The 26553-nt window shown below is 41.0% G+C and overlaps 2 protein-coding genes across 3 annotated transcripts; both read right to left on the reverse strand.

Moving 5' to 3' along the window:
* Positions 1-1171: 1171 nt before the first annotated feature.
* On the reverse strand, positions 1172-6096 carry linc.pou2af1 (lnc RNA pou2af1). Of its 2 annotated transcripts, XM_084350529.1 has the most exons (5): positions 5879-6096; positions 3970-4073; positions 3485-3533; positions 2357-2667; positions 1172-1757 (listed from the first exon to the last, which is right to left on the reverse strand). In XM_084350529.1, exons 1-5 carry the CDS (start codon positions 5883-5885, stop codon positions 1407-1409), a joined length of 822 nt encoding a protein of 273 aa, XP_084206655.1. In that variant the 5' UTR covers positions 5886-6096; the 3' UTR covers positions 1172-1406. The 2 variants fall into 2 exon arrangements, with proteins under 2 accessions (XP_084206655.1, XP_084206656.1); XM_084350530.1 differs by lacking the exons at positions 3485-3533; positions 3970-4073; positions 5879-6096 and adding an exon at positions 2776-2875.
* A 5782-nt stretch (positions 6097-11878) lies between these two features.
* Positions 11879-25897, reverse strand: pou2af2 (POU class 2 homeobox associating factor 2; the record flags this gene model as incomplete). The annotated part of the gene is given in 7 exon segments (XM_084351529.1): positions 11879-12521; positions 14793-15097; positions 15324-15363; positions 24599-24699; positions 25720-25762; positions 25765-25839; positions 25841-25897. Coding segments are annotated over 7 exon segments (1056 nt in total). The 3' UTR covers positions 11879-12086.
* Between the last annotated feature and the right edge of the window lie 656 nt (positions 25898-26553).

Genomic DNA, 26553 nt, shown 5'->3' on the forward strand with positions numbered 1-26553 from the left:
ATAATCAACCTTTTTTTTTTTTTTTAAATCCAACATGTGTACTATGTGTGTAATAATAAAATGTATGTAAACCTGCCAGATTTGCAGAAATATTACTGAAGATGAGACCTCCTCAGCATCCTCAGTGGTTGTTATGGTCATTCCAGAAAGCAATATGATTGCTTTATATGTATATTTGTCCTCCTGTAATCATTTTGATGGTATAACAATTAACACAATAAGAGAAACACTTACTGAAGGTCAATTTTCACACTTGAGGCCGTTGACAGTCAGGCCTTCAAAGATGAAGACAGATGTGGTCATTACATAAGTTTCCTCCAGGTATTTCTCCAGTATTGTAAGTGTGTCATGTGCTGCTCTGTGATCCTGTTCCGTAACATCCAACCCCAAACTGTTTATGATACATATATAGATGCATGTCAACTTGATTTAAATGTAACATCCTAATAAAAAACAGTTCTCCGTGCACTTTTTGTTGCCTGAGGTTTTAGTGAACTTCCCTCAAATCTTTCAGGATTCCTTCGCTTCAGTGCAAAGTGTTGCATTACCGCCCGGTTCGGCCCCAACATGTTATCAGTCTGCCTTGTTTTTTTCATTCTCCTCCCACATTTTTGCAGTTTCTTGTAATTGGTGTAAATGGAGATGTTAAGCAACATAGTCAAGAACTGTATCAGCTTGTTCAATGAACAAAATGTGAACCAACTGGCCCCGATACTGATGAACTCGACCAAGACTAAATGTTCAGCCAAAAAGTGAAACTCAGTCATCATCCCCTCCCTCCATGCTGATAGAAAGTCAGGTGAAGTTTCGTAGTCCACAGAAAAAACAACCAAAAAAACATCAAATGGTTCCTTACAGCTCGTCTGCTGTGATCCAAGTCTCCAGAAGCCCCAAACTGAGACCCTGAATTGATTTGAAGAGACTACTAACACCCTTGATGTAAGATTTTTGGTTGTAGTGGTACTGTGGTAGTCCTTGGCTACTTCAGTTGTGTAGGAGAATGCTGCAACGCTGTTCACTTAACACCCTTTTACAGCAGCATGAAGGTGAGGAGGTAATGACCGAATTTTAGAAAACTAACTGACACTCCCTTTGACACTTTACGTTTGTCGGCTTTTAAAGCGTGAAAGCTTCATCGGCCAATATAGACAAATGAATTTGAACAAACTGACGAGTTTAACAGATTTTTATTAAGTTCAGCAACAACTTATGCGTATGAAAATAAATCTAGGCGGTAAAAAAAGTAATTGATACAAAAATATCGGCCTCTCGGTACATTTAGCATTCATCATGCACACTCCACCAAAATAAGAGCAAGTCAGAGAACACACTGACATGCAAAGTGTGACAACGGCCTCACTTGAAAATATATTTACAGACAAAAGACAATACTGCTCAAGGTCTCATCATAGTATGTTGTAACACATTTCGGAGCTCATCTGCAAATCCCTTTTGAAATAGTTCTCTTCCACGGGACAGGCGTATGGATAGTCTGTGGGGTTATAGTAAGGTGCGTATTCAGGGGCAGAGAAGCTCTCCTGCTGGCCCGGCCAACAGTGGGGCAGGCAGTAACAGTCCTGGAGGTTGCAGTGCTGATAGTGGAAGTGCTCTGAGGGGAAGCTGTGGTAGCTGGACTGCATCCTGGTGGGTGAGTCGTAGCAGGAGGACGAGGACGAGGAAAAAGAGTCCTGTGGCGAGTAGCTGTTGTGATCCACGGGGTTGCAGAACTTCAGTGACTCTGGTGAGGAGCAGGGAGCCTGGAGGAGAGGAAGACATGGTGCATGGTGAGGATTATGTTGAGCAGGAGTTGATGGACATCAGTGTGATCCTTGTTTGAGTTCTCCAATGTGAATAAATTAGGCTTATTATTCCTTTATTAAAGCTACTGAAATATCACTGTTCTATTATCATATGTTATTGTATTTAGGCTTCTTGTAAGTAATAGCTGCTCTAAATGTAAAAAAGAAAAAAAAGCAACACAAATATAATTGGTGCACACTGAATTCCAGCCACAGCACAGATTTCTGCTCAGGCGAAACAGCTGGACCAAACCTCTATTCAAAAACAACACAATTTAAGGTTGTCTGAGGTGTTAAAAAACAGTTATTCCTGTGAGACCAAGTGTCTTCTATTCAGCATACATGCTGAATACCAAACATACACTTTTAAGAAATACACCTGTTTTAACTACAGATCGCCTATATATTAAAATTATATTGCAATAATCATGGAATGATAGACTATAGTGCTGAACACACAAAAAGACCCTGCAGATGATGATGGGTGTCATCTTTCTACATATTTCGGCTATTAATGAGCTGAAACGCAGACTTCTTAAAAGCGCTGTCAGACCTACCATCCCATAGTAGTCCGCATCAGAGGACAGTCCATGGCACAAGGGCAGCGGTAGGGTGGCAGGTGGAGGCAGGGAGGTGCTGTAGCCGCCGCCGATGCTGTTGCTGTTGCTGCTGCTGCTGCCACTGTAGCCGTTGCTCGGCAACATCACGTCCCCGAACTGCGGCTGGATGTCGTGGAAGCTGCTCTCCTGCGTCGGGATGTTGCACGAGCCGTCGGGGCAGGAGAACGAGGCGACGCGCAGGTGCTGGGCTCGCGCGCCACAGCTGCTCGCGTCCGCTGGAGGAATGGCAGGAGGAGGGTCCACACAGCCTGGCGGAATCAGATAGAAAGTTTCCATTAAAAAACATCCACGCAGTAAATAAAGGAGAGTCTCGCAGCACAAGGCTGCAGGATAAGGATCCCATGCCTGTTACATACACTCATCTACATCTCGGCTGAGCTCCAGAGTGTGTACACACATCAGCTCAGGACTTGTGTTGCATTCCAGATGAAAAGTTGTTAATATTTTCTAGGCCTGATCTGCCGACATGGAGAATTTATGTGAACGGGGAAAATATCTTCAAGTAGGCATTTAAAAAGCTGCAGGTTGGTGTCTCTGCATGTTAACACACCGCAGGAAGATATTTAAATAAGCCTATAAGTTGAGAGTGATGTCATGACACCATCATCAGCCAACACATTTGAATGTAGCCTAGCCTTAGTTTATAAGAGAGGACCCTGCACTTTTGGAATGGAGCTGTCAATAGTTGACTAGATTTACGTTTCTGACCAGCTGGTCAGGACTGACTTCATGTGAGTATTTGGTCCTGGTGTGCGGGGTTCAGGTCAGGTTGTTGCTGTCATCAAGGACTGCGGTGTGCTTTGACTTTGCTTCTTTTACATGATTCCAACAACAATATGTCAGCTTTAGTTCCACTCGCTGTAACCAGAGCGGGTTTTTAAAGCTGATGGCTGCATTTTGCATTTGGATCATTGTGGAGCGTTTTTGTAGGTGCCAGTGTAGGTATAGCCTGTGAGTGCTTCAGGACAGGTGGGATTCAAATGCTGCAGTAGATTTAGAGCCTCAGTTGTTTTATTCAGCATTAGACACTGGAGTTGGACGCTGCTGCTGTGTAGGGAAACTTACTTGGAAAAGACGCGTAAAGATCCTGAAGCTCCAAGCAAGCCTGGGATATCTGTTCACAGGAGGGGGAAGGAGGGATTATCACATATTCATAACATTCGGACATGAACTTGAAAGAAACGTTTTTTCTTCTGATATTTGGCAATTTCTCCTTGCAAATGTGTGTGTGTGTGTGTGTGAGAGAGAGAGAGAGAGAGAGAGAGAGAGAGGGAGAGAGAGGGAGAGCAAGAGAGAGAGAGAGAGAGAGAGAGCGCGTGTGTGTGTGTTTGCGCGCGTGCTTGATGGTTTTGGGTGTTTTCTACTGGAAGTGTAGGCAGCCATTGACAGAGGCAGATTATGACTTTACTCAGTGAGTGATTTTCCCTCTCCTGCTCTGTCTGACAGTGGGACAGGCGGGTTAACAGTGAGGATGTATGGTGTGCACAGTGAGGATGTATGGTGTGGACAGTGAGGATGTATGGTGTGGACAGTGAGGGAGGGAAAGTTACCGTTTTCACTTTTTTACTGTTGGCCTCCCGGGCTCTGTGCCTCTGCAGCAGCTCCTTGACTGTGGTCTTCACTCGGACGCCCTGGTACACCCTCGGCTTATCTGCTGCAGGCAGAGAACAGCATGTCACTCATGTTTATCAAACACCTCCGTGGAGCAGACAATAGCACACACCGACTCCTCTCCACGCCACACTGCCCCCTCCTTAACCTCTGCCTCCTCCTCCTTCAGTTTAACTCCACAATGTGCTTTCTTCCCTCAAATACAAAAAAATCATACAAAATGATTCCCAAGAAGCTGCAATCTCTTCACGAGACGATTATGTGGTCATAATGAATGCACTTTATTGTGGTAGAAACTGTCTGTAACACACATATATCATAATCTAATAAAAAAAAAAAAAGTGAACTGCATTTTAAACTATGTGTAACGCTTTAAAGTGTAAAGTTTTGTCCGAATCCGCGGTGCGTAATGCGCGTTTTTTAGCCGTCAGTGCGCGCTGTGGCTCCGGCTATTTTCCCCTCCTCGCCCCGACCCCGGAGCCTCCAGTGCAGCCGGTTAGGGCTCCCTCTTTACGGCAGCACACGGCTCGGAATATCCTATTGCGCCGTCAGCAGCCTCCCTCACTGCAGCCTGTGTGTGATCCGCGCTGCTAAGCCACCGCGCCCAGACCAGGAACAAAGGAAAGCGGCACAAAATGCGTTAATGTGAGTATATATTTCTGATCGCAGATGCATGGACGGTAGGACGAGTGATGAAAATGTGAGCTTGTGTGGATCTAGAGGTTGGAATACGTGTTAGATTGTTTGCTAAAGTCGGATAAAGGCGCTCGGGGAAACCCGCTTAAAACGCACGGACAAAGAGGAGAAAAGAGTCTGTAAGTCGATCGGTAACTTCAGCTTCACACTTTTCTTCGTGATCGCGCTGAAGTTGTTCGTTTGAGCCACAGTTGTGTAGAAGAATCGACCCCTCAGTGAAGTTTGTTTCGGTGAAAAGCAACTATCCCTGACAAACTGTTGAGTCTTTACGCACTTCAGCGCCGTGTTGTCCGCTCATTTAGTAAAATTCACCCTGGCTCCGGTTCGATCAGACTGTTGATTTACGGAAAACAACGAGAGCAGTTTATAAATCAAACTGAAGGAAACGTTGTATCGTGTATACAGGGAATACCTGGCCGTGTTTTTCCTATAGATAAAGTCTGATTAAGGAGCCGGGGAAAGAACGCCTCGCAGAGTTGCACGTAATTTAGGCCTAAAGGCGTAATTTAATGCACTCAGGAGTGGCGAGCCGTTTGGAAAAATGCGATTTGATAAGGTGAAGAAACATGGGCTGCGAAACCTCATCTGATAAATATTCATACGGCTAAATGCTACTTCATGATTTGTCTTAAATGTGGCAAATGGGCCAAAATCACACAGCAGACACATCCCACTCTAACACGGTTACTCCTAACGTCCTGTTACGCACAAGCAGCCCGGGCAGAGAGGCTCCGACTGAAATGTCGCATAGTAGTTATTAATCCTTAACAATAAAACGCAGGAGATAATCTATATGTCCGTGTGTTAGCAGACAGCCCTGATAGAAATGAAACATATGATTAATCCCTATATGTCGATAAAGCTGTTAAGACTAAAACGACTCTCCTGATCCACACTTCAACTTGAAGACAGGTGGCATAAAGTACAAAGATTTATCACCTGAAGTTTAATTTCACTGTTGGCCAGCTTATATATTATTTCAATTTGTTATAAAATGGACAGTTTCAGGAAAATCCTCCTCATTCTGCACGTGGCTCTTGTGTGCTTTTAATTTTGTCACTAAACATGTCCAATTTTTTTTCTCTTTTCTCTCTAACAGGATACAAATGCAACAAAATCGTTTTCCAGATGAAAATCCAATGTGAAACTCACCAGACATGATGGGCAGAGATGAAGAGAGGCTCCCTGGAGAAGACCTGTGGGACTCCACAACGTCCTTTTCTGCCTAAGCAAAATGGCCAAGAATGAAATTTGTTCAAAAGTCTCCAAAAATCTCGACACAAATGTCTTACAGCAGAGTCACAGCATACAACAATATTGTAATATAGCTGGGGACATATTAGTTTGAGATTTTCTCCCTCCATGCCTACTATTTAAAACCCCTAGAACTCAATGATTTGACAATGATTTGATTGCGCGTTACTTTCAATTTGAATATTCAGAGGCAACTGAATTATATCGATTTTTCAATAAAAATCACTACATATGGACATTGTATAAGCTCCACTTTAATGTAATATAACATAATTTCACACTTTGACCAAAAAGAAATCATACTTTTATTAATTTTATCCTCCTTTTGCAATATCTGAGCATCACACCCCCTCATTAAGCACTACAGCATTGGGTGCTTCTTGTGCGCAACTTAAACACCGAAATCCACTTTCTATCGGCGGCCACGCGTGTACTGCGGCCACTCTACACGCAGACAATATATCCAAACATATTTTTAAGCTTTATTTCAGGAAAAAACATATAATAGTGGGACAGAAGTGGGCGTGGCAAAGGGCAGCAGCCATCTTTGCCATCGCAGGCCTCCAGCTCACTGCAGCAAGTGCTCTGAGCGCACTCACCTGCTGAGGGCTGCAGGTGAACATCCAGCAGCACTGAGCACTTTTGATATTTGATTTGATTTATTTTTAATGACTAAAAACATACATTTAATCCAGAATCATGAAAATCTTGACAGTGTAGATCCACAGGTTGACAGCTCCTTTTCATATTTAGATGTAACTTCTTGATTCATCTCCAAGCCGCTTCCATCCAAACTCCTCCGCTGATTCAAGTCAAAACGCATTTATTAGTTTGACACATCATTTAAAGACAGTTTCATTCAGAACTGTGGTGGCTCTCTCTTTGCACCACACAGAAACAGTATCTTCACAGCAGCCTGAGTGAGACTGCTGCGATACACATGAACTCTCTGCAGAAAGTGGTCGCACGTGATAAGTAACTAAATTATTAGAAGTAATACAAAAAGCAAACATGTTGAATGGCGTGTGTCCTGTTGAGCCAGCTGCAAACATCTGGAGCAACTCGGTCTCTTAAACTGGTCATTAAACATTAGTCATTAAATATCATTATTACTGCAATGATCATGACTGTTGTAATAATTCTGACTGAAACTATATGATTATTGTCATGTTATCTGTTGCAGTGATAGTCGTGATGAATATCCATAAAGATCCATAAATGTCCATAAAGAACATTTAAAGTTACAGTTAAGTATCATATGTTTGTGTTTGATATATTTGCCCATTTAAAAATCCTTTCTTCGGTCATCTCAAGCACTTCTCATACAGTTCCCTCTTCACTACTTCACAGACATACAGCGTCTTCCTCCCTGTGCTCAGCTCTCTCAGTACATTCATGGGTTTTCTCCGTCGTTTTGCGGCGCAGCAGCTCCTCTTCCTCTGCTGCAGCAGCGGTGTCGGGGCTCCACCTAGTGGTCAGAAATCACAACTACCTCCCAGCTGCCCTGCCTTCAGTTTGTGTGTATTAGCAGCGGCCAATAATTAAGTTATTGTGTGTTTCTTACATTTCATATACATTTTGGGATGTGGTGTGTTGTAGACACACACACACACACACAAATAAATCCAAGTATACAGTAAAAAGCTTTTTCAATCAGTTTGCCTCAGTTGATTTCTGAGTCAAATTCATGGAATTCCTCCAAAAGAGCAGCACTGGGATCAGTTTCTCACTTAAAACAGTGTTGTATAACTCAACCCTTTCATGGGCCAATTATTAAATCACCTAAAAGCATAAAGAGGCTGAATGTACTCTTTGGCACATGGCACCTGCTGAACAGAGGTACTTTCATTCATTCATTCAAAAAAGGGCTGAAGAATATTTATACCGTCACTACTCCACATGAGCTGAATATAACAGTTAAAGTGTCCCCGACAGTAAATCTGAACCAGTCTGATCTTCTCACTGGCCTGATCATAAAGTTGTTGATAAAGAGTGAACATTATGTCTAAAAGCCTTTTGGCCAATGTTTTACTTAAGCCCCCATATTGAGCATTTATAAACAGTTAATACAAACCATTACTAAACGGTTAATAACACATTATAGTCGCTGTGGGCAGATGTAAGGATATTTGGGTTTATTAATGTCTTTGTGATGAACTATAACTCCTCCCATGAAGTGTTCAGAACTGCTGTATGGACAGTAAATGGATGTTTGATAGCACACTGTAACACACTATAACACACTGTAACACACTATGACACACTGTAACACACTGCAACACACTTAAAAAATTGTATAAATTCTGTATCTGCTTTTCATAAAGTCTTTAACCTTCTATCACATCATTATTCATTGAATTTAAAGCAGCACTCTGTAGTTTTGTTGAATAAATGTTAATGAGCAGAGAAAGATCCTCATTGGCTGATTTCTTTTCTGCCTAAACAAACTAAATAAACAAACTCTCTTTGTTTTCATGACTGAATAAACTGAATAAACAAACTGACCTTAAAGGACAACACAGTTTATACTGTATGACTTTGTTTATATGTGGCGGACCCTGCCACATTTCTAGCTTCAGTGTTCTGGGACCTTATTTTCCTCTGAGAACAGCTGGTTTATTCACTGATGGAAAAAATACACATTTCTGAGTTTGTATTATCACCTCTTTAATAGTGTAAATATAAAAATTCTGAGTTTGAATTTCTCCCTTGAAGTCCCCCTTGAATGGTTTCAGCTGAACTATGTCATGTATGTAACTGTCTACCTGGAGTTACTGCTAACTGTAGCCGCAATTAGCTAGTTAGCTCAGTTAACCATGCAGCTAGAGGTCAGGAGTGGGAGCTCAGACTGGAGATGTGTTCGCTAGCACTGGAGCTTTAGAGCAGGATGGGCTGGGGCTAGCTGGTTAGCATGCTAACTTCAGTCCATATCTCTGCAACACCTTACACAGATGTCATAACGTCAGCTTGTTATTCACGTTCTGTTGATCATTTTAGTAGATGTCTCAATGTTTTCGACTAAAATTCTTACATATTGTACCATTAATGCTTAACACACATTTTTATATTGATTCGTACTGTATTAACCCATGAAAACAGATGTGTAACTGAAGCAGCACGCTGCACCTCACTTATGTGAAAAGCATTGAACATGTGGACTCACTTCACCAGACACTGTTAACAGAGGTTTATAGGAGCCTTATGTCCTACTGTTCGCTCTACGTCTTTTGTCTTCAAAGTTTCAGGCAGCTTTACTCGTTTTTTGTAGTTGTTTACATTATTGTTTACATTATTGAACACAAAACATATCCTTACATCCATTTACCAATACAATATAGTAAGTAATAGTGTGTTATAAACCATTCACTAAGTGTTATATGGTGAAAGTGAAGCGTTGTGGACCCCCTGCAGAGAGGACTATCATCAGACTCTCATTGTTTTATTGTTTAACTTCACTTAATTATACACACCTCTGTCACGCTGCACCAAGTCACATATCTCCTTTAAACTGCTGAAAAATCTCCTTAAGAAGGATTTCATGTCCTGCAGCTTTGTTGTCTGCTGTACCTCCTTCATCAACACCACCGGTCATACTCCAAATGTTATATCTGACAGTATGTAAATGAACATTATGTATTCTGGTAAGGGGGATGTTGTTACAATATGTGTTCATATAACACACATTGACCCCGCAAATGTCAATGTTCAGACTCTGTTTCTTCAGAATCAGTAGGTTTGGTCAAGTTTCTTTCGTACTAGATGAGAAGTTGGACGATTCAATCATTTATCTATGTGTGTTAACTTCTCTGCGTGTACACTAACTAAATTTAATAATTTCTCAAGCACAGCCCAGAGTGTTAAAGTGATCCAGCTGACTCAGGCTTATCCTGTGCTCATTGGTTATCCTGACACTAATTCAGGTCATGTGCGACACCTATTGGCAGATGCTCCAGGAGACTTGAAGCTGAAGCTGTTAAATCCCTTAATGTTTCTATAAATCATTTTAGCCCTTCTCAAAGTTATTACATTGGAGTTACAATGGATTACACAATCCTTTAGAAGCGACACACCTTCAAACACACCATGACCTCGTCTCTCACTCAGGCAGCATGTTCAGGTTGTGTGGGACAGCTTGTTGCACTACAATGAAATGGCTACAATCCCACATGAATGCAATTGGACTGAGGGTCTCAACCTTCCAGTCATTCCCAGCTATGCAATTCCAAGACTATGTAGTGACTCCAGTGTGCACAAACATTTAAATACACCACATTTAGAAGTCCATGTAGTCCATTTTCACTCACATATCTTGACGTGAGTCGGACGTCTTTGAAAAATGACCGTGCCACATTTTGCCTCACCAAAATTAAGCCCAATGTCGCTGCCACATGTACGCAAAATCATCATTGGCCTCCTGTTCACTTCCTTTCTATGCATGCAAAGGGACAAAAAACTTAACTTTGACCGTCACAGTCGTAGCCAGTTCTATGTGCCTCACATCCTGCCCACACTCAGCACCAGCAGGTGATTTGCATTCACATATGTGTGAGCACAATTTGTGGACACCTAACTCTGGAGTGTTATTTAGCCCTCTTCCCCATGAAGATAACCTGATATGGTTGGTACCAACTGATACCTGAGCTTGTTTAGTTTTACATGATACCTACCTTTAACTTATCTTAAAAATGAGTTGGCCAAGATTGCCAGCGAACCTATGAGTCTCTCTGGCCCTGAGAGTCTGTAACTGTAAAACTGAGTGTTATAGAGTACAGTGTTGGGACCAAGGGTGGGGCTCACAGCAGGAAGTAGATGCAGTGTGTGACTTCAGGCATGCTCATACAACCCAGAATAAATGTTAGCTAAGTGAATGTTTCTTTATGTTCCAACTTGGTTTTCTATCTCTCTCTCTTGTCACAACACCGTGCCTACGCTCTGGTTAGGTTTAGGCACAAAAACCACTTGGTTAGGGTTCAGAAAACATCATGGTTTGACTTAAAATACCTGCTCTGGTTGCCACGATCACGGATGGAGATGGACCTACTTCCCAGTGAAAATAGCCGCTTTTGTCGTCATAATAACGGTTGGAAATGTCCCAAGGTGTCCTCAAAAATGTCCCGTGTTGTGACTTGAACTGCAGTCGGCCGTTTGGCAGCTGTGTTGGTTGTATTAACACCATCACCATCCACTCCACCTCTTGAAGTGCAAGGTGGCTAATAATCATATAATGTGAATGTGATCGAAGTGTCAACCTTGGACGTATCTGTGGTTTGTTAACATTATAACCTGGTGACTGGGCTGGCTGATAACAGTCAGTTGTCAATTAGAGATATAACGTTATGAGCCTCTGAACGTAACATCTGTTTGCACGGTACAGACTTCCTGTAAAGACAGACCACACCCACTCTAACGATGTCAGACCAATCTGGAACCATTGTGTCGTAGCAACTGTTCAAGAGCACTTTTGATGATCGGCAACACCTGTCTCACAGTACCCGAACTCAGCCTAAAGATCAGCCTCACGCCATTTTTAAATGCTACATGTATGTTTTTATTTTGACCCAAACACAAACATGTGAACAGATGTAGTGTACACCTTCAGCTACTCCACAATCTCACCCTGTGCCCACCGGCCACTGTCCAAGTTCCCTGCTAGAGCTCATATTATATGTTCACATAGTTTTTTATAACAAGCACGAGGCCTCGTATCATACACATTATACACTGTGAAAGTGACTGCACTATTTTATTAACTTCAGCACATCATTGAAATCTTCAGCTTTAAGTCTTGTGATGTGTCCACACTGATCACTCTTTGTCATACGAATAAAAACAAAAGACGCACATAAAAAAAGAAAAACATGCAGGAATTTCCCACCAGAACAGGCTGTAATATGGACACCTTGGTCAACATAGGCTCCCTCACTCCTACCAACATATTCAAACTTGGATCCTCTCTGTGTAAATGCATTGAGATTGTCCTATCAACAATTCACCTCACAGCTGTTTGACTGAGTGACTTTTCTCTGTACTGTCAAGTGCTTGTTGAGCTCACTGGGTAAATTGTCTGTGAAACCTCCACCATCTGAGCCTCAGCTCCTTCCTCCAGTCAGTAGGCCCTCCTGATCTCGTAGGGTGACCAGGAGCTCACTCCATCTTCTTTGGCCCAGCAGTGAGCCTCGGTGTTGGAGGTGAGGCTGGCGTGGCCGTCGGCCGTCTCCTCTGTCACCATCTTGGACACCAGGTCGCTGACAGAGCTGCTCATGTATGGAGGGCAGGGGAAGGAGGTGGAGGGCACCTGGTAGGTGCTGCTGGTGGTTAAGGGGTGGTAGTGGGCATCTTCCAGGGAGTGCAGGGTGTAGGGCTGGCTGCTGGAGATGGGGCCCATGGAGGAGCCGCGGCTGGGCGAGCGGTACTGGGAGGGGCTTCCTGGGGGCTCCGGGCTGGGCATGGAGGGAGGGACACTGACGGAGGCCAGGCCGTCAGGACACAGAGCATCCACCTGCGATACTGACTCTGGAACTGTCTGCTCCCATGAGTCTCTCTGAGGCAGGAAGACAAGAGAGGAGAGGATCAGTCACTCATACATGTCCTCTACTGACTGAAGGAAGCACACGTCTTCTGTTCATATCAGAACAGAATGTGATGTCATTTCTATTGTCTGATTTCCTACGTTTCCCAGAATGCGTAGAGAAGGGCAATTAAGGGCATTCATGCTGCATTTGATTATGATTCAGAATTGACGATCTTAAACAGTTATGTTCTGAATTAACCTTGTTGCTATCCAGGTTTTGATTTAGTCTGTCCAGGTTTTAATACCTAAAACAGGAGAGGTGAGCAAATGATTGTTTGCAGTGACAATACTGTAAAGGAAAAATGGATAGAACTGAATTAATCAACACTGATGACAAAGACATGAATAAGTCTGCATAAGAACATTAACAAGTATAACAATATAATGTGAAAGGGTTTGGGTTTGTTAAAACGTTGAGTAATTGTTTCGGGAAAGACAAAATGGGATGGATGAAGGCACAGGAGGGGGCCCAGGCCAAGGTGAAAATAACATCAATAACCTACAAAAATCATTTTTAATTAATTTCATAAACACTGTCAGTGTCTGGTTAATAGTATTTCAGTGGTTTCTCTCTCTGAATGTCAGGAGAACGAGTCTGTTAATCTAAGTTATCCATCTAAACTTCTAAATCTGAATGATGATCTCAATGCATACAGTATATTCAAATGAAATGTAAAATGCATATAAATTAAATGTAAATGTAACAACTAAATAATTGAGCATAATAATAATTATGTGGCAGAAGGGTCATTCTGTTTGTTTATTGAATGTGTGTGTAAACATAATCCATTTAATCTGGCTCTGAAGACTTGTAGTCATTTTAAAGCATGAAGTTTTTCATCTCTTTAAACTCTGCAGAGAAACTCCATTCACCAACACTGCATCAGGCTGGAAGGCTGATGGCTGATGGTCCTTTATTAGACCAGCAGGCTCCTACATCAAAGCTGATAGCTGACGTGTTTCAAACTCTACGTCTGCATACGTGTCAGCCTCGCGCTATTTGCCCCACATTTCCTGTTAGGAAGAAAATGATATAGTATATATTCAAACACACTGATGAATAGAATGGAGACAGAGATGTGAAGTGATACATCACAAAGAGCTGTGAATAACATGAGAGAGGTGCGCTGCAGTCAAATGGTTCAGATTTCAGGAGTAAACCATCCAAAGTTTCAAAACCGCACTTGATAATCTCCTGAAAACAGCGTTTTACTTCACAAGCTAGCATTGTTAAAACCATTGGAGCCTTTCCCAGCATGCTCTAGGTTTTTTAGGAAAGGTCCCCACATTTCAAGTTAATGTTAAATCAACAGTCAGATGTTGATCTGTACATTTGTCATTTGCACAATGAGGCTTCAGCAGTCTGAGGTGGAGAGGTCCAGTCCAGACTCCTGCTTAAAATGTTGGCCGTTAACATTTCTGCAAACTACATGTACTGATACATTCACATGTATATGTGTCAGAGTACCACACTACATTTCTACAATACGTGTCATATCCCACTCACATCACACGTTTATTAGCTGACTGTAATGTCAGCTGGAGGGTGAGGAGCTGGTGGTGTAGTTAGACTAGAAGAATTCACCTTGTGAACCTTGTGGTGACTAAAACGGTATTTTAAGCTGAACCGTGACCACGTGGTGTTTTTGCCTATCTAACCAGACCAGACATACGTCGCCAACATCTATTCTGGTGATTGGTTTGATAAGTCAAGTGGAAATCGTCCAAAGTCTAGTGTAGAACTTCCTGCTTGTGTTTCCCTTGTTGATCCGGCTCAACCTTTATCTTAGCTTCGGGTAAACTTTGGAATACATTTTTCAAAAAACAAGGGCAGTGGACTCATTATGAAGAGATGTCTGATGGCCAGTTAGAACAGGTGGGATGATTACTGTCTTTATAACCTGTTTCAGTGTTAACATATGGTCATGATTTCAGTTCTGAGACAGATTTCAAACCCTTATTTAAGAGAGAGAATGACCCACTGCACAGGCCGACATGTTTTACCTTAACTCACGACGCTCATGTATCCTGAAGTTCCTGACATATAGGACTTTTTTCCTAATGTTCTCTCTACCTAGGGATGTGGTGAATTATAATAACCAGACAGTGAAACATTATTGCACCTAAAATCAGTTTTTCATGAAAATATCATCAATTTTTAATTCTAACTCAATCCCTAATGATGATTATGAACATGGATTCACTCAATACTCATGTCCCTTTTATAGGATCCCATCCTACCAGAAACAGATGCGAGGACTCTCCACCAAAAGGAGGCAGCAGGGATGAGAGGGCCGAGGAAGGCAGGAAGGATCCTCCAGAGCTGGAGAAGGCGGCGGCGCTGCGGTAATCACCAAAGGTCTCTGGGTAGTAGCTGTCGATGAGGGAGGAGTAGCTGGTCATGGTGGAGGGCTCACAGCCCAGAGGTTTACCACCCAGTGTGGACGAATAGACGTCAGGGGAGAACTGCTTGGTGGACGGGCAGAAGTCCGAGTCTGAGATGAAGGGACGCCTCATGCTGTAGTAGCTGGGCAGCATGTGAGACCCTGCAGAAAACAATATGAAGCTTTGAGACTGAGAACAATCTCATCCTCGTCTTCATGGTGGCAGCAGCAGTTAGCAGCTCTGTTGTTTACACACCTCAACTGAGTCAAAGAGCTAACTGTTGTCTGCGTATTAATAAGTGATAATGAGAGTGCTGCCTGAAAGTGTGCTGACAGGTTTATCTTGCAGGCAGTGAAGAGTGAGAGGTGTTTGATCTGGTGATCTCACCTGGCATCTGGACAAACGACGGCGGGGTGGTGGATCCTCCCTGTGGCAGAGAAACACTGGGATGAGTCAGGACAACATTTTCATTACGAGTGAAGGTGAGGACTTGAGGGAGTGACGACCGGAGTGAAAGGATTATTTCTTTCACACGTCAGATTGTGTTTTGACTGTTGCTTCAGTCAAATTCACTTGACGCACTCCATGCTCTTTACAGCCCTTCACAATAAAACAACAGAGCTCATCCTGTTGTTTGTGTCTCTACCGTTTTGAGAACAAGTTGGACAGAAAAGCTTCCAGCTGTTGTGTAAATTAGACTTTTACTATTTAATGATTTGGTGGAATTTCTCAGTTTTTACTCGCTGACCAACAATTTCCACCACCTACTTTTTAAGAAGCAAACACATTTTACATATGCAAGAGTTTTACATGTAATCAACCTGTATTTGCTCAGAACAAGTGTCTCCCTCATTGTTATGTCTTTATGTACATACAGTACCCATACATTTACATCTGGATACTAAATGTTAATACAATACATATCATTAAATCATAATGTTTTCACTTTGTAATAAGCATCATTAATACATGCTACATTTATAGTTAAACTTTTGTTATTCTTTATTTTACTGTAAACACACAATGAAATGCTTTATAAAAAATAACTATTTATTAATGATGGTTATTATAAGGTGTTACTATATTTTCATAGTACATCCAACTTCTAGAAATAAAGCTGAAAATACAACTTTTACAGTGTGTGTCTAGAACAGGTTTACATGCTTTAATGCTCAAAACACACACAAGTTGTCTGGTCCTGTCCAGTGCTGCAGCTCTGTGCTCACCCTCTGCCTCTTTAAAGCCCCTTTTACATGCGCAACACAGCTGTATAACACTGCAGGAGAGGAACAAAAAAACTAATAAAGCATAATAGGCCTCCTTTTAATCTCTAAAAGTCCTTCAGGAAGCCTCCATTCAGCAATAAGCAACAGGATTTTCTTCACATGAAATGTGAGAAGAAAATCTGCGACTACACTCCCTCATTATTTTGCTCTCTTGTTATGAAGTTGAACCTAAATAGGGACATACAGAGATGAGAAGAAACAGGAGGTAAAGAAAAAGCAACTAATCAGCAATAACAAGAAATAAGAGTATATGCCCAGGAATAAGTATTTATAACAGAGAAAATATAACAGAAAGGGTAATAATTAATGCATCACTATCAGAGAGGATGACTTACATCCTTACAGCCTCTGAACATTACACCGTCAGGGTGCAGGGACAGGAAATATCACAGTATTAGAGTTTGTAGATGTATACCCTATTTCTTTTTCTATAATCCCAAGTCTGTCATTCTTTTTGTCAAATTGGCAGAAAGAGCACTCTATGATGATATTATGGTTATTGTTATTATCATTATTATTATTATTATTATTATTATTATTATTATTTGTTGAGCACTTTTCAAGCTAACACCGTCTGCCAGTGAAAGGTAAAACAACAAGAAAAATACAAGATGTATACAAGACAAAGAGAGAACATAAAAATCAATATCTACGAATCAGGTAGAAGCAGTCAGATGTTAATGTATCAAAGAGAAACATATAGTCTGGTGATGACAGCACAGAGATGTGGTAAAAACCACAACATACAGCAGTTATAGGTCTGAAGAAGAGAAGTGGATAAAAATGTGTTGACAGTTAGAAGAAGAGCTCCCTGATACTGCGACACAGACTCAGAGCCACGTGAAGCCTCATGAAACAAGTGAGACTTTAACCAAGCTCACGCAGGGTCGGACGATTCATCTGAGGGGTTGTCAGACGATCAGGAGGAGAGGAAAGACAAAATGCAGCATAAACTCTGTCTGCTCTACCTCTGTGCCTCTTGGATCATTTTACTTCTCCAAAACTCTCAAAATATTTGAATAAAACAAAGAAAAAGTCACTCCTTCCAGTAATGACAGGTTGCAGGTAGACATTGGTTTGCTTTACGGGGTCACACAGGCCAAACATGTTGGGACACTTCTCCTGCAGGACAGCACACTGTCTCACTTCAGTGCAGACAGGTTTCTACATCACTTAGACCCTTTTCCACCGGTCAAAAATCCCACTTAAAGCTACTAAGATCAGGCTTTTGTTTGCAGTGGGAATGTGTACACTCTGCATTTACACCCGGGTCAGTTGACTCTGCAGTAGACACAGGTTTTTGTCACCTCGGCTCAGCTTTGATCTAAACGTAAGACCCGGGTGAAGTCTTACGTTTAGAAGTGATGACGTGTTATCAACTTCCGCTGGTGGCATGAAATAAGGAAGGAATTTGGGATGTGGTCTATTCAGGGACAGTTTATTACTGGACACCGTGTTGGAGGTGGAGCCCCGTTCATTCCTATGAAAGCTGCTCAGTGGTGTTTTGAAGTCAAAAAAGCTCGACCTCCCGGCTGTGAAAATACCTGCTAACTTCCAGTTTAGCACCGGGCTAAGTTGAAGGGGGGATAAAATAATTTAAGTGTGTGGCTCTACTAGACTTTTTTGCATGTTGCATGTTTCAGTTGAAGATGATAAAGGAGTAGCTCGTAGTGATGAACCTACAGAGAATTACCCCGTGAATCTGCAGCTCCCCTCAGCTTTATGGAGCTTTATTGTGACTTTAACCTCATTCTTTAGCTGTTTGACCCAGAATGGATGCTAATGGTGCTTTGTGTATCTGCTGGACGTGTAAATTAGCAACACGTTTGCCATATTGACTTATAAAGGTGATGGTATGGCAATGTTTTGTTCACAACTTGTTTCTGCTGCCACCAAGTGGCCAAAAAAATCCCTTATTTAATTGAAGGTATGTGTCAGTGTCATACTGCTTTTCCACCAAAATGAGCAGGTCTACACAGGGTTTTTAAACACGGTTATATTTTTGACATTTTGAAAACAGTACAAAGACAATATATTTAATATTTTACCTCATCAACTCAAATGATTTCTGTAAATACATGTTGATTGGGAGTTTGATGCCAGTGACTTGTTTCAAATAAGTTGGGACGGGGCCAAGAGTTGGAATGATCCAAAAACACCTGTTGGGAACATTCCACAGGTGAACAGGTTCATTGGGAACAGGTGATAGGATCATGATGGGTATGATAACAGTTGTTTAAATGCAGCCCTGTGAGAAGTTTAGAGCAGAAATGTCTCTGTAGGAACTGCTCACAGCTGATGGAAACTTGTGACTGCAAGCCACAACACAAGTCACAAAGAGGAGGCTCTCATCTTTAACTATGTGTTGTATTTTATAAGCATGTCATGTATTTTATATGTGAATAATTCATCTGAAAAGTTAATAGTAACCACAGCTGTCAGATAAATGTAGAGAAGAAAAGAACATTCCTCTCAGACATGTAGTGAAGTGAAAGAAGGAAAGAAGTACACTGTATATAAATGTAAAAAAGAAAATTACAGTAAAATACTATTCATGTTCACAATGAATTACTGTAGATAATTTCCTTGTATGTATTTTTCATAATTGGCCAAATTCTAGTAGACTTACACATTTTCATTGTTGGAAAACATCTCTCTCTCTCTCTATGTAACAAAATCAAGTAAAGTGTCTATAATCTGAAGGTTGTTACCTTTCAAGCATTTTTTATATGTTATTTCATAGAATTATTAAATCAATCGACAACATGTGCCTGTCAAAGTACAGATTTTAGTAGTAGTAGGAAGTAGAATAAGGAAAAGTTCATTGAATGAAGTCTCATTATGTATTTTAAATGTTTACATTTTTCTATTCTCATTAGATGCACTAAACATGCACACTAAAAAAAAACGTTAGATTCTGGTTGATCTACCGACAAACTATTTTTTATTAATGTGCTATTGATCCAGATGATCTCTCTGTTACAGAGCTGGATATCATCATCAGCATCTGCAAGAAGAAGCTTTCAGTGTCAACCCTCTCACGACATTCAGCACAGGGGAGAGAAGCCAGTTCCATGGTGCTCATTTACAGCTGCAAGAAAGAAATACCTCACTAATGGTAAAAACTGTAAGACAGCACAAAAATGGTAATAATAATAATAATAATAATAATAATAATAATAATAATAATAATAATAATGGTAACTCATATGTTAACACATGGAGTCTGTTCAGTATTGACCTCATGCTTGTTAGTGAGCTGAAGGTAAATTAACAGCGTACTCTGACAACGGGCTTGTTTGCTACATTAGATAGCTAATAAATAGGAGTGTGACGTTAACCTTACATGTATTTACACCACAAGGTTCAGCTCAGGAGTCTCCATCAGAGAAATGGAAAATTACTTTATTTCTCTGTGTATTTACACAGTACAAGTACACAATTCAGAAATAACAGTGGATTCCTTTTGTTAAATGTATAAACTTACAGCAGATTTATTGAAGAGGTTAGAAAAGTGTATTTGCAAAATCTGTATTTATTTTACAATAAAGTAATTGTAACAATATAAATTAAATTATTGTACCAAACGGAAGTACTGATGTATATTATCCCATATTATTCCCAATATAATATTGAAAAAATGAAGAGGGTTAAATAGAAGGAAACACTCAAACAAGCACAAAAGATGTGCATGCAGGGCCAAAAGCTCAAAAACCATCTCATGAAGTTTATAAAACTACTGAGAACTGAAGTCCAGATAGAAATTCTTTTCAGAGCTGATGTTTCATATCTGGGATCTTTAAAACTTTGGATCTATTTGAACAAAGTTCGTCTGCACAGCATGATTTTACAGGTGCAGAACCAAAGAGTCTATTCCCCTTACTCATGGTTTACTTGTCTGTGATCCTGTTATTGTTTGCTAGTTCACCTACAAATATTGGTCAAGTGACATAACTGATATGTAATTATCATTTAATGTTTTACGCATAGATTTGCTGACCAACAACATGGATACATCTGTGTGTTTCTCCTCTGACAGCAGTTACAGCTTCGTGCAGACTCAGAGTGCAGGAACACACAGACGGGGTTTGACAGGATAGGCTCTCTTCTTTGCATATTGCCAACATGAAAGAGTTGATATTAAGCCTGTGTTGGCTGGGAGGCAAGCAAATTTTGAGGCCAGAATTTGAATGTGATTTGCCAGTGCCAAGACTTCCTCATGTGGCTCAGGTACGGCTCGGTGCATCTCTGAAGGCTGCGTATGGAAATCAGCTTGCTCAAGCTCTGACTGTCAGGCAGTGTGTGTGTGTGTTAGTGTATGTTTGTGTGTGTTTGTGGTGGAGGATGATAATGATGGATTTATTTGTCATTATTTCCCAGAAGATATTCCTTCCTATGCAAAACATTCACATATTCTCGTATTTCCAATACCTGTTGCATGCTGATGCTTTAAAAATAATCTCACAATATTTACGAGTGTGATAACGAGTCTCAGTGCTTCACTGCTGTTCCTTTACTAACTTTATATCTATCATGTTCGAATTTTTCTAGATTTTATTTGAAAGTTACCCTTATTTTTCTTGGGTTTTTCATTTCTGTAATAGCAGCATGTTTGGGCACAGTGCCTCAGTAGAGATGTTGTGAGAAAAGAGGAGCAGATGATGTCAGATCTTTATATTTTCACCGTGGCTCTCGTGTTCCAACATGAGCAGGACGACTCTGTGGTCAGAGTTTGCTCTTCACTCTCAATGGCCTTTTCTTCCCACAGATAAAAGGCGGCATTAGCTCACATAAGGACGTGCATGGCTTTAGTTACTGTGTGTCTCTGTGCTTCATTAGAGCCTCACGCGTCATTTATAGACACACAAGGAACACTCGTATTGAAAAGGTGCTGAGCTGCAGACCAGATACCTCCACATACTGTATAACCCAGTGTGATGGAGGTATGGCTTCCATTGGAAATGTGAAAATATTTACAAATATTATATTATATTATATTATATTATATTATATTATATTATATTATATTGTATTACATTACATTACGTTACATGACATTACATTATATTATACTATATTATATTATATATTTACTAATAAATCACGTATTTACTTCAAAATGTAGGTAAGAACTTAATAATAACCATCATTAATAAATGGTAAATTTTCTAGTTAATTCAAATGTAGTTAATAGTTATTTCACTGTTAACACACATGTTTTATGAATTTGATTAACTATTAATGTAGGATTAATCAATGATGGTTATAATAAAGTGTATTCATTTTTCATGGAAACCACAGCAGTTAAATTGCCTTAAAGTGAGACTTATGTCACTTTAGCTAAACTGTGGTGACAGATGGTTAATGAAAATGGTTGATGCTAAAACATAGTGTAAGAGTATCATAAGAAGATCATGGATCATAAAGTCAGTGAACTGACTCAGTGGAGTCAGATTTGCTAACATTAGCCACCCCAAGCTACTGGTCATACCAGACCAAATCTGACTGTGTATTGAAGTGAGCAAAGGTGTCTCTTAAGATCAAATAAAAGTGAACCAAACTTTCAACACCTTTGTTTCAACAGTTAGAAAGCTTGTTATTTGGATGAGCAGGAGACAGGAGACCGTTGTTATCGTGTCCTCTGTGGACTCTGTGGACCCCTAACAGAGACAATGGTCTCTTCAACATACTGCTGCCTCCACATGTTGCAGGTCATGGTTTATAGTCCGGTTTGGACAATGTGTTCTGCTTTTACAACATCAGTGTCCACCCCAGCCCCAGTCAAACAATGCAAGTTGTAATAATACATCATATTTTTAGGCTGATTTAAAGAATACAGCTTATGGTAATCAATGTTTCCCTTATATCCCGTTGACACTGGAGAGGAAACCCACAAACACCCACTGACATCTGGCTTTTGTCTTCAGTGGGAAAGGGTACACAGTTATTTATCGGCCTCTGTCTCCGATCAGCTGTGATGGAAACATGACAACTGGGTGGACATGTTCATTTTTGCCCTTTTCCAGTGCGATGCTATGACACAAGTTATAGTGAAGGACGTTGGTGCGTAAATACTTTTCCATCTGTCTCTGTTCAAGCACCCTCAAACTGGTTTAGTGAGCACTGAGTGTGAAAGAGAAATAAAGTAAAATATATCTAAAAAGCGTTTGTGACGTCGAAAGGCTAACTTGTCTCCTGACAATGGAGTCAATCACCTATTTTTAGCGGGCTTAGCTGCGTTTTTAAAAGAAAAAGCATATACCGAGTAACTTTGGTGTAAAAATGCATTATTGTCAACAAATCCACTGAAAATACTAAAACTAATAATGTGTCAGCCTGTCTCACAGTACTTCATGAAGTCTCCACCCTGTCTGTAGCTTGGGACTGAGTCAAAATAAACTACCATGAAAACCATTTTCAGTTCAAGTACAAGTGCAACTGATTCTCCAGGATATAATGTTAGCAGTTATATTTCTGCAAACCACAGATACGTGTCATACCACATTCACAATTTATTCCTATTAGCCACCTGGGAGGGGAAAGTGGTGGTGTTACTACCAGCCAATAAGGCTGTCAAATGGGGGATCGGAGGTCGAGTCACACCACTTGATAGACACTTGGAGACATTTCCATCCATTTTTGTGGTGTCAAAACCAGGTGTATTTTCAGTAGTAGAGAGACCATCTGCAACAGGTATTTTTAAAGCCAAACCCTGATGTTTGCCTAACCCAACCAAGTGGGTTTTGTGTTTAAACCTTACCAGATCATAAGCACAGAGTTGTGACAAGAGCAAAATAGAAAATTCAACCTAAACAAATGTAAAGAAGCAACATAAAGAAACGTTCAGTTTGACTTATCTGTGGTTAAGTAGAAACGTACTTAGCTAACATTTCTTCCGGTGATTGGGTTGTACAAGTGACAGGGTCCTCTATGAACAGGTTTTCTGCCAAAGTTGAAACCGTATTGGTCGTTGTACAGGAGCAATTTATGTAGCTGTAGTTTCTGGACAACAACAGAGCTCTGTAGCACAGACCATAGATTATTGCTACTCCTATCCTTTAAAGGGGCGACTCGTATGGCCAGAGTTTAAACTGTTCGATAAATGAATTAACATCATCTACAGAATGTGAAGACATAACAGTGTTGACATGTCAAAGATGTCTATGTACTGCATTGCAGAGGTATCAGTTGGCATGCTAACCAGCTAGCTCTGTCCCGACCTGTTTCCTAACATCACTTTGAGCCTAAAGAGTGTGATAGTCCCGTAGTTTTCAGCTGGGAGGTGTAAAAACTGTGCCTGATCACTAAATACAAAAATAGAAATGTACCCTGAGACTGTGTTTGTTTGGCTGAACCAAACCACATGTATATTTCATCTTTCAGAGCAGCTCTGCCTCTGCAAAATGTGTTTAAATAAAACTCTGTGACCAGCCAAGGGCTCCTGTTCTCTGTGTCCTCCCACTCTGAACCCTCCCCCCCCAGCCATAGTGATCTCTTTGCTACATGCACCACAATTACTCAACTTGGAATAAAAGTCCAAGTTGAAAGTTGTATCAGAGAAGGTTTTTTTTTTTTGACCTGTCTCTCTTTGTGGCATCTGCTGATATCTTCTCTTTTGTCTCTCACACAATCCCGTCATTACGCGAGTCGTTAGCAGCCTGCATATCTATAGACTGGCCATGCCGATGCTAAACAGAAAACAAACAGTGAATGGCGTCCTGTAAAAGGCTTTTGACAGGCGGTTTGTGGGAAATGAAAAGCCAGTCTTGCTCGTGCATGCAGGCGTCTAAAGCAGAGCCTGACTTCTCTGACTGTGTGAGAGTGTTGGCGTGTGTGTTTCTGAGACAACAATAGGAGGCTTGTCTGTGGCCTGTACACGGCAGCGGACAATGTCGGCTGGCAGGTGTGCGCGGATCAAACTTTGCATAGGCAGCCTCCTTCACTGGCCCTTTTTCTGTCTCTATGTTACCTGTCCACCTCAGCCTTCCCACCCCACCTCCACCTCAGGGGAGTTTTTCTGGAGATCATGGCCGACGCCATTGCGAGTATTGTTGTCAGTGTTCTTTTGTGAGGTCAGCTTTGTGTCTCTTTCCACACACACCGTGCTGAGCTATTTACAGATTGGCTTTGCGAGCGCTGGAGGGGAGCAGAGACAGAGGGGGGAGGTACAGGTGGTCAATGGATCAACCATGGATCGTTGGTCCACAAAACAAGTCAAAATGTAAACAAGGAGAGGAGATTTTTAAAAGGCGACCTCTTAATTGTGCCACCAACAGAATGTCAACTGTGGCTGCGCTGTTTGGTTTGAGAGAAAAATGAAGTGGGGAGAGACAGGACGGGACAAAAGCAGAGCGGTTTAGAGGAGATTGTGCTTACACTGTATCTGGGTCCGTTTGTCTGTCGGGATCGTTTCTCCGCCAGCAGGTCTTTCACTGTGTGCTTGACTCGGACGCCCTGGTACACTCGTTTGGAATATTCTAGACAGAGCAAAAGAACAGTGTGTAAATCCAGAAACAGACTTCATACAAATTTTCATCCATCCCCACAAATGAGTGTTCATTTGAATGTTTCACAGTTTTATTCATATACTCTTTGGGATCACTGTGTAAATGTCATGGAAATCGCCTTTGGTCAATGCAAATGGACGGCTAAAAAGAGGCAATTTACTACAAACGCTCACAGTGAAGGACGGCTGCAGGAGTTATTATTAAGAATCGTACCGTCAGATCCAAATTAGAGAATTCATGCATGCATCATAAAAGAAGCTCATGTTTCTAATGAATCGGTCTTCACAAATCTCAAATGTGTGCAGGTGTGATTTGGGGACATTCCTGGGAAGCAGAAGCATAAACTCAATGAAAATGCAAACTTTATTATGCAAACGGAAATTGCATGCAAAAAACTTTATGTAAAAGATCTCAGCTTTTTGAATGGATATTTTAGATAAGCCCCCACTTTGCACTGCAGATGGGATTCTTGAAAATATGAAATGTTCTTTGGATTAGATAAAAAAAAATTAAAAATGTATTCCTTTGCCAGAAAAAAAAAAGGCGTAATCCCATATTAAATATATGTTAAAATATGAATCTTATTAATTAGCATGAGTTAACCTACGAGTGCTCGATATTAAAAGCATCTTTCAAATATTAAACACTGATTTGTGTGAATTACATGAAGACATCTTACTTTGTCCTTGTTCATACATTTCTTATTATTCAGTTGTTTCATATATTTCTACTAAATCAAACTATTTCCTTTGACAAATCAATATCCAGAAAAGTAACTATTGATTAAACAAGCACACGTCATCAAAAAATAGCCAGGCTTAAAAATCCCACTAAATATAGTTCCATGCATATTGCTCCAAAAACAGGCAAAGAAATAAACTGTATATTTATCAGCTGTTTTCAGCACAAACTCTATTAGATATGAAAACATGACAACAATATTGAGAGCAGGAGCAGCTGTCAGCCTGTATATGAATGACTGTGTCTTACCTGTGTCCATGATGTTGCTGAGCTGTCTGACACGCACACTCACACGCACAGAGAGGCCTCTCTGTTCTCCCTCTGCTGTATTTGCCTACAGTAGCTGGATCCCAGTGTGCAGCACCATACTGGAGTGGCGTGCCACAGTGGGAGCTTTAACTACGCTGTCAGGAGGGCAGGGACACATGGAACATGCCACCTCACACTGCAGTCATGAGGAGGCTGCTTTTCAAAATGACCTTTATCTATTTGTTTAAATGCAAATGTTAGGTCGGGACGTTTTTGAGACTATTTGCATCTGCAGTCAAGATTAGGGGTTGGAGGCATGGGGAGCATGGCACAGCAGCCGGGAGGCTGCATGTCACTCCTCCCTGAGCCCCCACTCATCATCCAAATTCAAAAGGATATACTGTTTCCAAATTTTGATTTGTAGCTGCAGGAGTTTTCATAGAGCTGGTCTGTGGGATGGAGTCTGTTTTTGTTTCAGTTTGAGCTTCGGCTTCTCTGGAATAAATAAAACCTTTCCCGAGCAGCACAGCTCAGAGTGCACCAAAGCATCCTCCTGTGTCTGTGTTTGACTGTTGGCATCTAGAATCAGACAGTTGATGACAGACTTTGATGCCTCCTGCCAAAAAACAATTCTTTTTTTTGTTAAAAGAGACATTTTTTTTGCATGAAAGGACATTATTGTGCAATATTCTACTCAAACTGATGTGCTGAAATTTGTATAAAAGACTTTGAGCGAACTACAAACAAATGAGTCATCTCAACCTTGTGTTTAAAGGAAAGGAAGAATAGCTGGAGGCATGCTCTGCTAAACAATTTGTGTCTGGCGTTAACATG

This window comes from Pagrus pagrus (genome assembly GCF_965226575.1).
Source record: "Pagrus pagrus genome assembly, chromosome: 4".
NCBI classification, from domain to species: Eukaryota; Metazoa; Chordata; class Actinopteri; order Spariformes; family Sparidae; genus Pagrus; species Pagrus pagrus.